The sequence below is a fragment of the Leishmania mexicana genome, chromosome 20 (genome assembly GCF_000234665.1).
Source record: "Leishmania mexicana MHOM/GT/2001/U1103 complete genome, chromosome 20".
NCBI classification, from domain to species: Eukaryota; Euglenozoa; class Kinetoplastea; order Trypanosomatida; family Trypanosomatidae; genus Leishmania; species Leishmania mexicana.
Genome location: NC_018324.1, coordinates 701,156 through 715,045, shown reverse-complemented (window position 1 = coordinate 715,045; position 13,890 = coordinate 701,156). Strand labels below are relative to the sequence as shown.

The following is a 13,890-nucleotide window of genomic DNA, read 5'->3' as shown; positions in this document are numbered from 1 at the left end:
CTTTTCTCACACACGCGCACCATGGGCGTACACGTGCGCAGCGGGGACTCGTTCTCTCCCCAGCTCAAACGGTACATCGCCCGCATCGCCATTTTCTTTCCTCGCTCCCTCCATTTCCTTGACCCCCCCACCCTCCTACCATATCACCACCGCTACCAGCTACCACAGCTCCCTTCTTTGACGCCGCATGGTAACGCCTCTGTTGGGTGTCGGTGTTACGCACCAGGCAAAGCACACGAGACGCTCGAAAGCAGAAGCGAATGTGAGCACACGCAACTGGACAAAAAGGATCTTCTCTCCAGTCAACTTCTCCAAGTGTACACGTCCCTCCCCCTCACACCCTGCATCCGCGTGCTGAGGCAGCCGCCCTTTCTATTTCGATGTCACTGGCGCAGCGAGCAATGACGCATAGTCATATACAGAGTGCCTGCTGAGGGAGTACACAGCTAGACAGATGCATGCGCACACGCGCGCGCGCGGTCTTTTTCCTTTCCTCACTCCCGGGCTCATTCACGCGGTCCTCCCCGTCTCGAGCACATTTTACTTTTGCCGCTTCCCCCCTCCCCCGCCCACAACCCCCCTTTGCACCGTCTCTCGTTGGCTCTCACTCTTTTCTACTCCCGCTCCTCGAAAGAGGAGAGGCGCGAAGGAAGAGATGTCCCCGAGCGGGAAAGTAACAGAGGGTACGTACGTGCACACACACACACACACACACACACACACTACACTTCTCTATCGAGCAGGTCAGGCAAAGGCGCTTGTGAGCACTGACCGCTTTTTTTCCTATTCTTGCTGTTCTTCTCGGCGCTCCCACCTGCACGATGTTCATCTCCACCCTCTCACCCACCTTCTCGTTGCTTAGTTGCCTTTCGCTGACGCAATTGTTCGCGAACTCGATTCTATGGCTTGCTTCATGCTTTCTTGTTCTGTTTCGCCCCTCTTTGTATTTCTTGAGGTTTCTTGTAGAGTGTGTGCAGCTCGTCCTCCTCATCTTGCTCGCGCGTTGTTCCGCTCTTTTATGCTTTCCCTTTTTTTGGCTTATCTTGGCTTGTCGCCGTCTTGATCCCGCTCACCCTCTCTGCGTGTCTGTGGGATGTGTTTAGGCCTTCGTTTTTTGTGGTTGTGCACTGCTCGTGCTGCCCTTCTTGTCGAGTGTTTCATGTACGCTGCCTGGGCGATGAGTGTCTCCCAGTTCTCCCTCTCTCACGCTTTGCGGCAAACTTTTTTTTTGGTGTGTGTCTGTGCTGTTTCTCCCCCCTCCCCCTCCCCCTCAGTGCGGCGAGAGTCGGGTTGTGGACACCAGTGCCTCCCCATTTCCCCGTTGCACCTCTTTCGTGTGCGTGTGTGCCTCTGCGCACTGACCATTTGCATGTTTTTGTTTCACCGCCACTCAACGCCCATCCCCCCGGATGGGGGGGGGGACGCCTCGGCGTGCGTTGTGTCAGGACTTCAGTGCTCCCGCTCGGTGTGAAAGTCAGGCAGCCCCTCTCTCTGCCAGCGCCGAGCCACCTCTGGTGGTGACACCGTCAAGCACCTACGACGTAGTCAAGTCCGTGTGGTGTGTAGCACTAGTGATATCGGCGTTCATGTCCTGGATGACGGTGTGCCGGGGGGTGGGTGAGCCTGCGACAGTTCATACGTCTGTAACGCGCATATGATAGGCGAAGCTTCAACGCGACTGGGACCTATCTCAACCGGTCATCACTCCGTCGTGATGGGTGGCCCTGCGCCACCCTGAGGAGAATGCGCCAGCTGGCGACCGTCGCAATGGTTGCAGCTGTGAGGTGATGCCACGCCTCTCCTTCAAACTTGTCCTACTTCGTCCTCTTCCCTATTCTTTTCTTTTGTTGGGGGGAGGCAGTCGTTCGGTCTCTGAAGACCCCTGCCTTCCCGACGATATATGTATAGCGCACGCCTGCAAACACGCAGCCGCTGCCTCCACACGCACCTTTGCAAGCGTCCCTTTGGTGTAAACGCCCCATATACGGGCGAACCTTCAACCAAACACAGCCGCTCGTCGTTTTCGCGTGCTGCATCACTCGCCGCGGTGCATAGTTGTTCATGCGTGTGACATTTCTTCGGCAACGGAAGCACAAAAGAAAGTAACCGTAAAGCTTCTCTGCAAGCGAGGGAGGGGCAAACCAGGGCACCACCGAAGACGCCAACTCGCTCGCTTGCTTCATGATTGTGACTCCGCACTTCCTCGCCTCCCTCCCTCCGTCTGTGCGATCGTATTCGTGCTTGTGTGCTCAACGTACGAAAAGAGGCCAAATGAACGGGCGCAAAAATCGAAACGAAAAGTGAATCGAGTCTGTGTGTTGGTGTATTGTGCCGCCCCGCCACTCCACTCCCCTCCCTCTACACGCACACACGCACCCCCCACCCACCCACACACACACACTTCTCCTTTTATTTTCTTTTGTATTTTCCGGCTTCTTTTCCATCTTCATCTCCTCCCTCTATTCCCCACTTCCGTTGAACTAGCGTGGATCGTTTGGTGGCGCGACGTCAGCAGCATCAGATACCATCGGTGCTACTAACTGCAGACATAGCGGTGCGGTTTTCCTTGCCTCTTCCGGTCGTCCTCTCTCTTGGCGCCTCTGGCTCGTTCTTCAGCTCCTCTCGCTTCTTTTGGTTTAGTTGCCGTTGCTCGCCTGTGCTCTTAGCTTCATAGATTGCGTATATTCACGTTGTAACGTCTTTCCTCTCCTTTCTCCACACCACTCTCGCTCTCTATCTCCCTCCCTCCCCCCTCTCTCTAAGTTTTTGTTGTGTACGTGCTTGTGTCCGCCTTTGCCCTCTGTGCCGCTGTTTGCTTTTCACTTGCAGCTCTCTTTCTCTCTCGGCGTCTACACTGTGTGCCGTGTACGCGTGCGTGTATCTCCTCACGTTAGATGTGCAGCAGTCTTCACGGAAAAAAAATACTCATCATACTAATAAGAAAAAAAAATCTACGAGCGTATCTCGTTTGGACGTACACACCGGCCCAGAGAGGGAAGGGGGACAGCTGCGCGGGGAGACGAGCCGCATCGAAGACGGTTGAGCTCGTCGGGGAAAGCCAGACCGTAGGGAGACGTGGAGGTTCCTCCTCAGCGAGAAGAAAGGAGAATGACAGGCGACATCTCCATGCCGTGTAGCACCGATGAAGGCGCCTTTATGCCAGAGATCCGTGTCGTGGTGCTGGGGGACCCCAGGGTCGGCAAGACAGCGTTGCTGCGGCAGTACCTCCACCATGAGAAGCCTTCCCGGTCGGTCGGTTATGAATCAACGCTGCTAGACTCTTACACCCGCGTCGACTACTGTGGTGCGCAGCCGTATCGACTGATCTTCACAGACTGCAGCAGCGCCTCATCCTTTCGCGAGCATCGCGCTGCATATTTGGCCAAGTGCGACGTCGTCATTCTGGTCTACTCGGTGCGCCATCGCAAGACGCTGCTGAATTTGCGCCACTGGATGGAGGAGGTGCTCGAGGCACGCGGCTTGACGGGGTCGGCGCGGGGTGCCTCCACCACCGACTTAGGCGAGGTACCCATCTTCGTTGTAGGAACACACTATGGGGAAAATGACTCATCGGAGGCGACGAACCCGACAAGCACGGATGAGGCGGAGAGCATCACTAAGGAGTGCATCCATTCCGCCGGCTATTTCGTCCACCGGGACGACACCGACACGGAGGAGGCACTCCGCTTGAATTCAGAGCGGTCACAGAAAGCTCAACAACGACATCAGCGACAGGGGCGAAAGGAGAGACGCTCTCCTCGCACTTTCCACGACTTATTGTTGAAACTCTTCCACAGCAACGCGGACGGCGAGGGCAGAGACGCGGTAACCTCGAAGATGACATTGTCAGACGAGGTGACGGCTTCTCAGAAGCAGCAGCAACAGCCAGCATCTCCCGTCAGCAACAACGGCTGTTTTTCGTCAGCGTCATCGACTCCGATGCTGCCGCAGGTCAAATACGGCATGGCCAACAGCAAAACCAAGCCGGGCAATCGCACAGCAACGCTGCGTATCCCTCGCGGCGCGTCGACACGCTTGCCGCTCTTTCAGCTCTCCAACCTAGATGGCAAAGCGGTAGACATGGCAGTGCGCGCTTCTCTTTCACTCCACCTTTGGCTTCAGCGACATGAGGGCGACAGTGCGGCGCTATCTGCGGCGCAGACTCCGCACAGCAACGGCGCGACTGCCTCGAAGCCCGAAGACGCTGCTGTGCAAAGTGCCCCGCCGCTCGAAAGCAGCACGGGTGCGGACGGTGGCGCCGGTGCCGCCACTGAGAGCACTATCAAGCCGTTGACGGTGCTGCCTGCGACTCTGCAAGCACACGCCATCTCGAGTGCCTTGCATACGTCCGACGTTAGCGAGCGCTCTGGTGCGTCCTTCATACCACCCATGGTTGCCTTGTACAACGTCGGTGCCAGTGTCTCTGCCTGTGGCGAGTCAGCGGCGAGCCCGACGCTCAGGCACAGTCGAGACGCTTCCAACGTGAAGCAGACGGCCGGCAGCGTGCCCTCGGAAGCGCAGCAGCCACCGCAGGCTAACAGCAGCACAGAGCCATCACGTGAGACAGCCTTCTCCTGTGGTAACGGCAGCAGCGAAGTTACGGTAGGTGCAAAGAATGAGGTAAAGCCAAGTGACCAGAAGGCCTTCGGTGAAGTCGGTAGCCAAGCCCTTGCGCGTCACGGCAAGAAGACAGAGTATAGGACACTGTTGAATTCATCCAACGTCGATTCGGCGGTGCACAAAGAGAAAAAGAAAGATGATGCAGCGCACTCTGGCCATCTGCAGACGCCGATGACCAAAAGGGCCGAGCTAGTGTCCTCATCGGAGCTAGGCGGCACCGCGGTGTTGGGCGCATCGATACAGGCGGGTGAACCCACGAAGGGAAAGACTCCCAGCTGCCTTTCTCCACGGAACACAAGCTCGGCAGCAGCGCCTAACACAGGCTCCAGTGAGGCCAACGGCGTAACTGGTAAGATGGGCGGCGGGCACTCGACCATTTCCGGCCCCAGGATGCAAGACGGTGCGTTGCCCTTATCAACGGCCCCCAGCGTCGCTACGAAGCCGCGCGGAGACGCTGTCACAGACGGAGGTACCGGTGGCGTTTCGCAGCAGCCGACGTTGCGAGTGGAGAAGGAGATGAACGTCGTGAAGGAAGGTGATAGCGCCGGCACAAACAGCGGTGGCGACCGATTGACAAGGACGGCTGAACCTGTAACCAAGTTGCCCCTGGTGCGCGAGTCCGAAAGCGGCCCCAGCTCACCTCCCGTGCTTCGACGGCCTAGGGAAAATGGCAGCCCTGGGGTCTTCACAGTGCGCGCGGTGCCTAGAGAAGCGCCGGCTTCGTCAGCGCCAACAACCAACGGCCACGACAACGCCCCGTTCGCTGCGACGCTGTCCTCAGGGGACGAGTGCGTATTAAGGTCTCCATATTCGACCCCGACCACAGGCGCAGGAGCAGTCAAGAATGAGGTAGCCGGCAACAAATCAGCGCATGAGCGGGAGCCCGTGATGCTGTCCCGGCCACCGCGATCGAGGTCGACGGCGCGCGAACCGAAGGTATCACAGTCGGAGCCCCGCCGGCCGCAGAAAAGCCGCCGGACGCAGTCGAAAAGGAGGAGGGACCGCAAGCATGGGAAAAGGTCTGCCTCTTCGACCCGCATAATCATCGGGCAGCAGGAGAAGCAAAAGACAACTCAGTGCCTCGCGGGCGGCTGCGTAGGCATGTAAGTCGCGATCATTCCCCCCTTCCCCTCCCTCTCAAAAAGAGGAAAATGGCTGTTGTGCGTCTCCTCGAGACCGTGGCGATTCACACCACTTCAGGGAACACTATTCACGTTGCTGAAGCAAATGATTGACTCCCATTACCGACCTTCCTGGACACAGCAACGCCAACACACGCAAAGAAACGATAAACATCCGCAGACTTCAGCAAGGCAGCGTGTTCTCTGCATCTTTGTCGCCCTCCAACCCCCTCAGCGTTGCACTTTGACCATCTGTCTCTCTGTGTATACGTGTCTCCGTTTCTGGTAGTTTATGAGGGTTTTCAGCAAGCTGATGGATGGTTGTGTGTCGCTGCCGTTTTCTTCACTCAATATATGCATACGTACATGTATATATATATATTCATGCCTACGCGTGCTGCTCTCTCTCTGTGTGTGTCTGGCATGCGCCCTGTTACCGCAGCGCATCTGGGTGAACGCGAATTTGCCTTTTCCCCCTCTTTCTGCTGAATCGAGCAACACAAAACTGAAAGCGAGCGTCACGTAGGAGTCGGGAAGTAAAAGCCGCGGAAGATGGAAGGGGTGAGGGGGTGGTACGCGGCACCTTCGCACGCATGCATTCGTGACCTTTTCTTTCGTTTTCTTGCTTCTATTGGCTGATGGGGTTTCACCGGCTCGAAGTTGTGGATGTACTGCTCACTTCCTCCCCCCTCCCTTATATTACTTGCCGCTCTGCTCCTCGTTGGAGCACATACGCGCGTCTTTCTCGCTTGGCTCCCCCTCCCCCCTCACCCCCCCACACACACACACACTGCCATCTTTACGATTCTGTAGGTCTCTCTCGGTAGGTGAGGCGCTACCCCCGTCTTCTTCCCCCTTTTACCTCTCCATGCGAGTTTTTAATGTTCTCCAGTCGCCTAACCTTCTTCATGCGCGCTTCCCCCATCTTTCTGACATCACAGATGAGTGTGTGGTGCACTTTCGTCATCCTTTTCCATGATGCTCTTCCACACCCGCTTCGTCTTCTCGTTGCGCTTTTTTTTCCTGCTGCTGACTCCTGCGTGTTTGCTTTCCTTTTTTTTTTCACCGTCCTCCGCTGATGTCGTCACCCTACTCTACTCTCGGGCTGCCTTGCCACCTCCCTCTCTCCCTCTCTTGGGTTTCACTTGCCCCGTTTCGCTGCTCGAAAGGCAAAAGGCGCGCTCATCTGTGCCCTCTTTCCTTGCACTGACACCGTTCTTTTGCGTGATTTTTTTTGTGTGCTGTATTGCGATTTCTCGTGTGCGTATCGGGCTCTCCGCTTCGTTTGTTTTGGTAGATAGTAGTCCCCCTGTCCTCCTCCTCCCCCATCCTCTTGGATGGCCCTGCCCATCCGTCTTCTCGATCTCTCAGAACATCTCCCAACCATTATTCACTTTTGCAGAGATTGTTCTCGCCTCCTTGCTGCTGGGATGATTCTCACGCGTGCCGCTACCCCTCCCCCTCCACACGCTGCTGCGACTCAGACGGCGAAGAGCGCTATACGATCTCGAGTGGAGTCGTACTGTGGGATCATCGGTGTAGTGCGCTTCTGCCTGTGTATGGGGGCAGTATTTCGTAGGTGTGTGTGCGCGTTTTGCGAATGTGCTTGTCTCTCTTCGTACGTTTGCCGACGTGTGCCACAATCGTAATCTGTACCATTTTTCCGCTTGTCTCCCGCCTTGCGGCTCTTCGCATGTCGAATGACGCGCGTGTGTGGGTGTGTGAGTGCGGGACGTACAAAAGAGATTCGCAGGGAGGAGGAAAAACGGAGGCACGCGGGCCTTTGTCGCACACACCTCGCGCCGCACTTGCGAGCTCGATCGACTTTGCACGTGCACGAGGACATGCTTGTGCGCCTGTGTGCGATGAAGCGATGCCGCTCACTCTCTCTTGCCGGGATGCGTTGGTGATTAGTTCCTTTACTGTTTTGCCAAGGGTCACCGGCTCGTGCATGTGCCCTTGGGTGTCCCTGTCTGGGTTAATGGCAGGGAAAGGCGATGAGGCTGACGCGCTGCGGTTTTCTGAAAGTCCGCTCAAGTAAGGGGCCGATATCCGCGACAGAAAATGGGTGAGGTAAAAAGAAGGTAAACATACGGAGGCGACAAGCCGCGCATTTTGCTGCCGTGATCCCTCCATGCATGTTGCACTGCCGCGACCAGTTTCGATGCTTGCAAGCGCTGTGGGTCGCAGGAATTTCTGGCGTGCTTCACTTTTAGTATGTTTGCCCCCTCCCCCTTCTGTAGGACCGCATTTGTGTGAGAGCACACCCCTAAGCAACCATAACGCCAAAGCGGGGCTGATGTCGCATCTCTGTTTCCAGTCCAACTCTCCTTCTCCTTTTATTTTTTGTTGTTGCGTTTCGATCGGCTCGGCAGCTGTACCTCTCCTCACTCCTCGCCTGGGCTGTGCTGTGATGCACACGTCGGCAACACACACGCGCCCACACGCACGTTCTTGCATCACGGCGAAAGAGCAACCGAGCACACTGGTGCTCGCGGGTCGCGCACGATTCGTCGTTTCCCCGTTCAGGCATTCCATGCCCTACTCTCGCACACCCACACCGACGCAGACGTGCCAATCGATAACGATACCCACTGCTTGAACAATCCGCAAGAAAAGGAGAGGGGCAACCACAACTGAGAGCACCTGGAAAGCCGCTCGCAAGCGCTTGCTGATTCACCGAGCAGCTGCAACCTCACTGATGCCACCAGGAGGTGGCAATGACCACCACTACAGTGCGCCCGGCGACGTCGTCGTTGCGCTCGCGCCTCATGAACATGTCTACCCCACTCGGCTCACAGCCAACCAAGGTTGACCCAAGCAGCCCTTTCCCGGTAGATGGCAAGGTTGGCGCGCAACACCCTGTCTCGTACTTCACCGTTGCGCTCACCCAGCCAGCTCTCGTTGTCATCCGTATGAAGGAGGGCAATACGGCCAGCCGCTGTGCGCTTTTTTTGAGTTGCTTCTACCCCAAGCCAGACGCGAACAACGCGGCGTGGCGCCTCATCTCTCCTGAGCCAGTTAAGCAGATCGTCCTGCACCCTGCCGACCCTGCCTACCGCGTTGACATGCTTCACATCGCTGTCCACTACCTCGAACAAAGCGGGAAGTCGAACTTCCAGCTGCAGGTGAGGGTGCAGTCAGAATTCTTCGCGATGTGGCTGCGAACCGGCGAGGGGACGCGGGCTGCTACCGGCGCTGCAGTGGCGGATCACATGACCGCAGTCAAAACACTTCCCTCTCTGGGCGCGCCAGCCTCTGGCAAGTGGGCGGCGGCCGATGAAGTCGGTATGCCTGCAGTGCCGACGTTGCACGCGATGCTGGCTGCCGCGGCAGCGCGGCTGTCGGGCAGCGCTGCAAACTTGGCTGGTGCGCCGTTCACTTCCCTCTACGTGGGCGACTGGCGCGGCGACCAGCGGGACGGGTTGGGCTTTCAGTACTACGCCGCACCCGAAGAGATGCTGTCGCAGACAACGCTAACCAAGAGCGATGCGAAGAACTTCGAACATAGCGTCGCCGGTCGCACCGACAGCAGTGACTGGGACGCCATCTGCACCTCCACTTCGCCGCAAGCGGCCCCAAGGAGTGGTTTGGATGCAGCGCAGCCTCTGATGCTGCTTCGTGCCTTCAGTGAGCGGTACAACTTGCCGTGGTCTGCGTGGAGCATTCCCGACACGCTTACTCCGGAAGATCTGGCGCGGCTGGACTTTGGCTTCTGCTTTCATTCCACCTCTCGTACGAGAGGCGGCGCAGCCGAGACTGGTTCGACGTCAGACCAGGCGACTGTGCCAGGCAAAGGTGCAGCACCTCCTAGCCCGACGGGCGACTCCTCGCTTGCCGGGACCGTGGCGGTGCCGCCAACGCCGCCGGTCGCACCTTGCACCACCGCAGCTGAGGGGATGGCGGCTCTTGGCGGTGCCATCGGCGCTTTCCTTGTGGGTGAGATCAGGAGTAATGAGGCGGATGCCTGGAAGGTGCTGCCGGTGCAGCCTGGCGTGGAGGTGTACGCAGGCGAGTGGGTGGCGAACCAGGAGGAGGGCAGGGGCGTCTACCAGTGGCTCGACCGCTCCTACGTCGGGGAGTGGGTGTGTGGACGCCGCGAAGGGTACGGTTTTCTTCGCCGGCAAGACGGGGGGTGGTACCGTGGGCAGTGGGAGCGGCACGTCCCGCACGGCCGCGGCGAGGCACGCCTCACACCGGAAGGCCTCTTGTATAAGGGAGAGTGGCGAGACGGTCGACGCCACGGCTCGGGTGCTCTTACGTACCCGAACGGCATGACGGTGCATGGGATGTGGATCGGCGACGCGCTGCAGCCACGCGTTCGCGTCGTGTATGAGGACGGGAGCACATACGATGGCTTGTGGGATCCGGAGGAGGCGTGCCGCCATGGGCAGGGCACGTGGACGGACACGCAGGGGTGCAAGCACACGCACGAGTGGCTGCACGGCATCCGCGTCGGTGTTGGTCAGGAGGTTTACCCGAACGGTGTCGTGCTGGATGGCGTCTGGCGTGCTGGCGAGCTCGTCGATGGCACCTATGTGTTCCCGAACGGGGACCGGCACGTCGGTTCCTTGGATGCGGTACTGCACGTCCGCGAGGGAGCCGGCACCACAGTTTCGGCAGACGGCGCCTCCGTCTACACAGGCGCATGGCACCAGGACAGGCGCAGCGGGTACGGCGTGCAAACTGTGCAGAGGCCGCCTGTGGCGTGCAAGTCGGGCGAACGCGCCGCGAGGCCAAGTGTGGAGCGGTACGAAGGAGAGTGGCTCGAGGACTTGCGCAGTGGACAGGGCCGACTCACAGACTGCGACGGCATCTACGAAGGCGAATTCGCGCTCGACTACCGCGACGGCAACGGCGTGCAGCGCAACACGCGCACCGGGTCCTTCTACGAGGGCAGCTGGAAGGCGAATCGTCGCTGCGGCGCTGGCATCTACTACAGTGCCACGCGGGGCATCACGTACGAGGGCATTTTCATGCACGACCGCTTGACGAGCATTGGGACGGCGACGAACACCTCCTTAGCGGAGCAGTACACCGGCAGCTGGCTGGACGGACTTCGGCAAGGGCACGGGTCACTGCGACTTGCAAACGGGGACGTGCTGCGCGGCGTGTGGCACCGCGGTGCCCCTGATGCCACTGCCACGGTAGAGTACATTGATGCAGACACGTCAGCGGATGACCCGCGCCGCGCAGTGGCGGCCGTGTCACGGTACGTGGGAGGGTGGCAGGGCGGGGCGCGTGAGGGTACGGGCACGCAGGTTTTCCGCGACGGCAGCGTGTACGAGGGCACGTGGCACGCGAACAAACAGTGCGGTTGCGGCCGCCTCACCACCGCGTCTGGCGAGTCGGTGGAATGTGAGTGGCGAGACGGGTGCATTGTTGACGGCTGCATCGGCGATGCCCACTTTGCCGACGGAAGCGTCTACCACGGCCACGTGAACGTCGCCGGTGTGCCGCACGGAGTCGGTGTGCTGACGTACCCAGATGGTACCGTCTTTGACGGACAGTTTCTCAATGGGATTTATCAGCTTTGAGGTGGTCTTGTGCAGACGTGCACACGCGTGCCTGTGGGTGTGGGCTTGCGTGCCTTACTTGTGCTGGGTGCAAGACCCCATGTGTGACATATTCAGGGAGGGAGGGCGGGAAAGGGGGGCGCAGTTGCTTCACCTCTCTTCCTTGCCCACCAGCAAAGCCACACAGCTGGATGGGGGCTCATGTACATACCAAACATCAACGAAAGTGGAGCAGATGTTCATCGTAATCCCACCGAGGCCTCTTGTGGTCGTTCGCCTCCCATGGCCTCTCGCGGCGGCCTAATGCCCGTTCACGTAGATTTGTGCATTTACCCCCTACCTGCATCATTATCGAGTGTACTGGAATCGGCAGCGGCAGGGGGGGGGTGAAGGACTTTGAGGACGGTCTAGTGGTGCCCGCGCGGAGGAGCTGGGGAGGCGTGTCTGAGAGTGTCGAGGTATACATGCTGCAAATGGAGAGGTGAGCGTGCAGAGTGCGGCACCGCACGATGGATGTCTCAAAACGCACTGCCTGCTTGCGAAGGCTCAAGAATCGGCTTCGATGAAGCCGATAGCTGAGCTAAGGGAGTCACGCCTGTGACTTGACAGCGGTACTGGCAGCTTCATCTGTGCACGAGGGTCTTGCCTTCATTCTGCTGTGTCCTTGTGCGCTTTGCAGAGGATGCAGCGCAGGTGACCGGTGCACGGAGACTCGTCGAGGCCACGTTCTGCTCGTTTCGCATACTCGGGTACGTGTCTCCTTGACGTACGCAGACACATGGAGGCATGCGCGAAAGCTGCTCTGGGTCACCGCTTTCGCTCTTTTTTGTTCTCTTTTACATCGCTCTCTGCCTCCCTCCCTCTGTACGCGGTGGCCACTGATTTTCCCTCCCTTCTATGCGACTTGCACACACACACACACACATACGCTGACCAAACAGCCACACACCCACTCACCCACTCGTGAGCAAGCGTCTTACGGGTGCTGATGGCCTCGTCCTACGCACACATCAAGGACGACTCCGCTTCGACGAGTGGCAGGGGCGCACTGTTAGATACATGAACACACGCATTGTGGACACACTCCTCGGATTCCTTCCTTTATTGCACACGTTTTCCGTCGTCCCAAACCCCCTAAGGAGGCATAGACAAACACTTTTCTGCATCGCTCATGTGTGCAGCGCTTTCATCTTTCCACACGTCACTTCCTCGCCGCACTTCGCTCCCCATGACGGGCGAACCTCGTAGCCTTGGTTCCTCGCCAGTGTCTGGGAGGTGTCCGCCCGGGCACAGAACCACAGCAAGTACCATCCGCACGCATGCGGATGAGCACCTTCCTCTTTGCGTGATTCAGGCTGCCGACTCTCCGTCGTCGTCCGCAGAAGCCTCCTCACTACCTCTCAAAGCGTTCTTTGTAAACCCCGCCTGTGCCGTCAGCGCGACTGCGATCGTGTCGGGAAACGTTGCTGCGGCGCAGGGGCGCTGGCATGCTGACATGCATGAGGTGGAAGCCTATCTCAATGCACTGGACTTGGCCCGCGCGGACAGTGCGAAAGCGGGGCTCTACCACCGGGCTCAGCAGTGCATGCAGCGCATGGAGAAGGTCATTCGCCTGCTCGCCAAGCGAATCGCCAGAGAGGCGAACGTCATGGCAGAGCGCGCGCGGCAGGCGTTGACGGAACAGCAGCGACTGCTGAAGCGGAGCTTCCGCAAACGCTGGAAGACGAAGATGCTGGTGTACGAGGAGAATGCCTCCGCGATGTTAGCGGCTGCGGAGCAGCATCACTACGCAGAGCGCGTGCGGGAGGATGTGCGGGCGCAGGAGGAGCTGCGCAGCGCGCGAGCGGCTGGTTCCATGGCGCGTTCCTGCTCCTCTATGATGCAGCACCTGCAAAGCGAACTCCAGCTGTATCTGAGGCAGCATCGCTATTGTGAAGCGGAGCGGGTGCAGGGGCAGCTAAGCCGATTGGAGAAGCAAGAGCAACAGGCACACCAGAGGAACATCACCCATCTTCAGGAGCAGCGGCTGCAAGCGATGCGTGTGAAACAGGATGAGCAGCTGGCCAAAATGAAGGCAGCGCATCAAGAAGAGAGGCAGGAGATAACCCGCACTTGTCGCGCAGAGCTGGATGCCATGACTCGTCAACACGAGGCTGCCCTACAAGGGGTGGAGGAACGACGTCTATTTCTCCACGAAAGGGTTCAGGCGGTCTTGAAGGCGTACAGCAACGCCGACGCGCTGGACCCGCGGGCAACAGGGCTAAAGCTGATACGGATTTCGCAGCTACTGTGGACATATCACGAGGCGCAGCAGTCGAGTTAGCATATTTGACGAAGCGTTGTGCAACGCACAATCGAGTAGAAGAAGAAAGGGACGTGCGGTACTCATGGTATTCTTGATAGAGGTGGGCGGAGGACAGACGTAGGGATGCGCTTTGCACGGCTGCGTGATGCTGTCCAATTTCTCTGCCGGTGATGTTGTCGACTCTCCGCAGTGCCTGCTTACCACCCTACCCTCTTTTTTCGTGCACTTCGCTCACCTCGTCGGCGAATCTCGTTTCCCTCCGCCTTTTTTTGTCCGCCTGTGATGTAGTCCACTGCTTATCTTCGCCTGTACATCGTTCTCCCCCTCC

The 13,890-nt window shown here is 58.6% G+C and overlaps 3 protein-coding genes across 3 annotated transcripts; all 3 read left to right on the top strand.

Moving 5' to 3' along the window:
* Positions 1-3,108: 3,108 nt before the first annotated feature.
* LMXM_36_1820 (putative ras-like small GTPases) lies at positions 3,109-5,727 on the top strand (the record flags this gene model as incomplete). Its single annotated transcript, XM_003874479.1, has 1 exon — positions 3,109-5,727. One exon carries the CDS (start codon positions 3,109-3,111, stop codon positions 5,725-5,727), a length of 2,619 nt encoding a protein of 872 aa, XP_003874528.1.
* A 2,734-nt stretch (positions 5,728-8,461) lies between these two features.
* On the top strand, positions 8,462-11,278 carry LMXM_36_1810 (conserved hypothetical protein; the record flags this gene model as incomplete). Its single annotated transcript, XM_003874478.1, has 1 exon — positions 8,462-11,278. One exon carries the CDS (start codon positions 8,462-8,464, stop codon positions 11,276-11,278), a length of 2,817 nt encoding a protein of 938 aa, XP_003874527.1.
* Positions 11,279-12,428: 1,150 nt separating this feature from the next.
* Positions 12,429-13,580, top strand: LMXM_36_1800 (conserved hypothetical protein; the record flags this gene model as incomplete). The annotated part of the gene is made up of 1 exon (XM_003874477.1): positions 12,429-13,580. The coding sequence occupies one exon, from the start codon at positions 12,429-12,431 to the stop codon at positions 13,578-13,580; it is 1,152 nt and encodes a 383-aa protein (XP_003874526.1).
* Between the last annotated feature and the right edge of the window lie 310 nt (positions 13,581-13,890).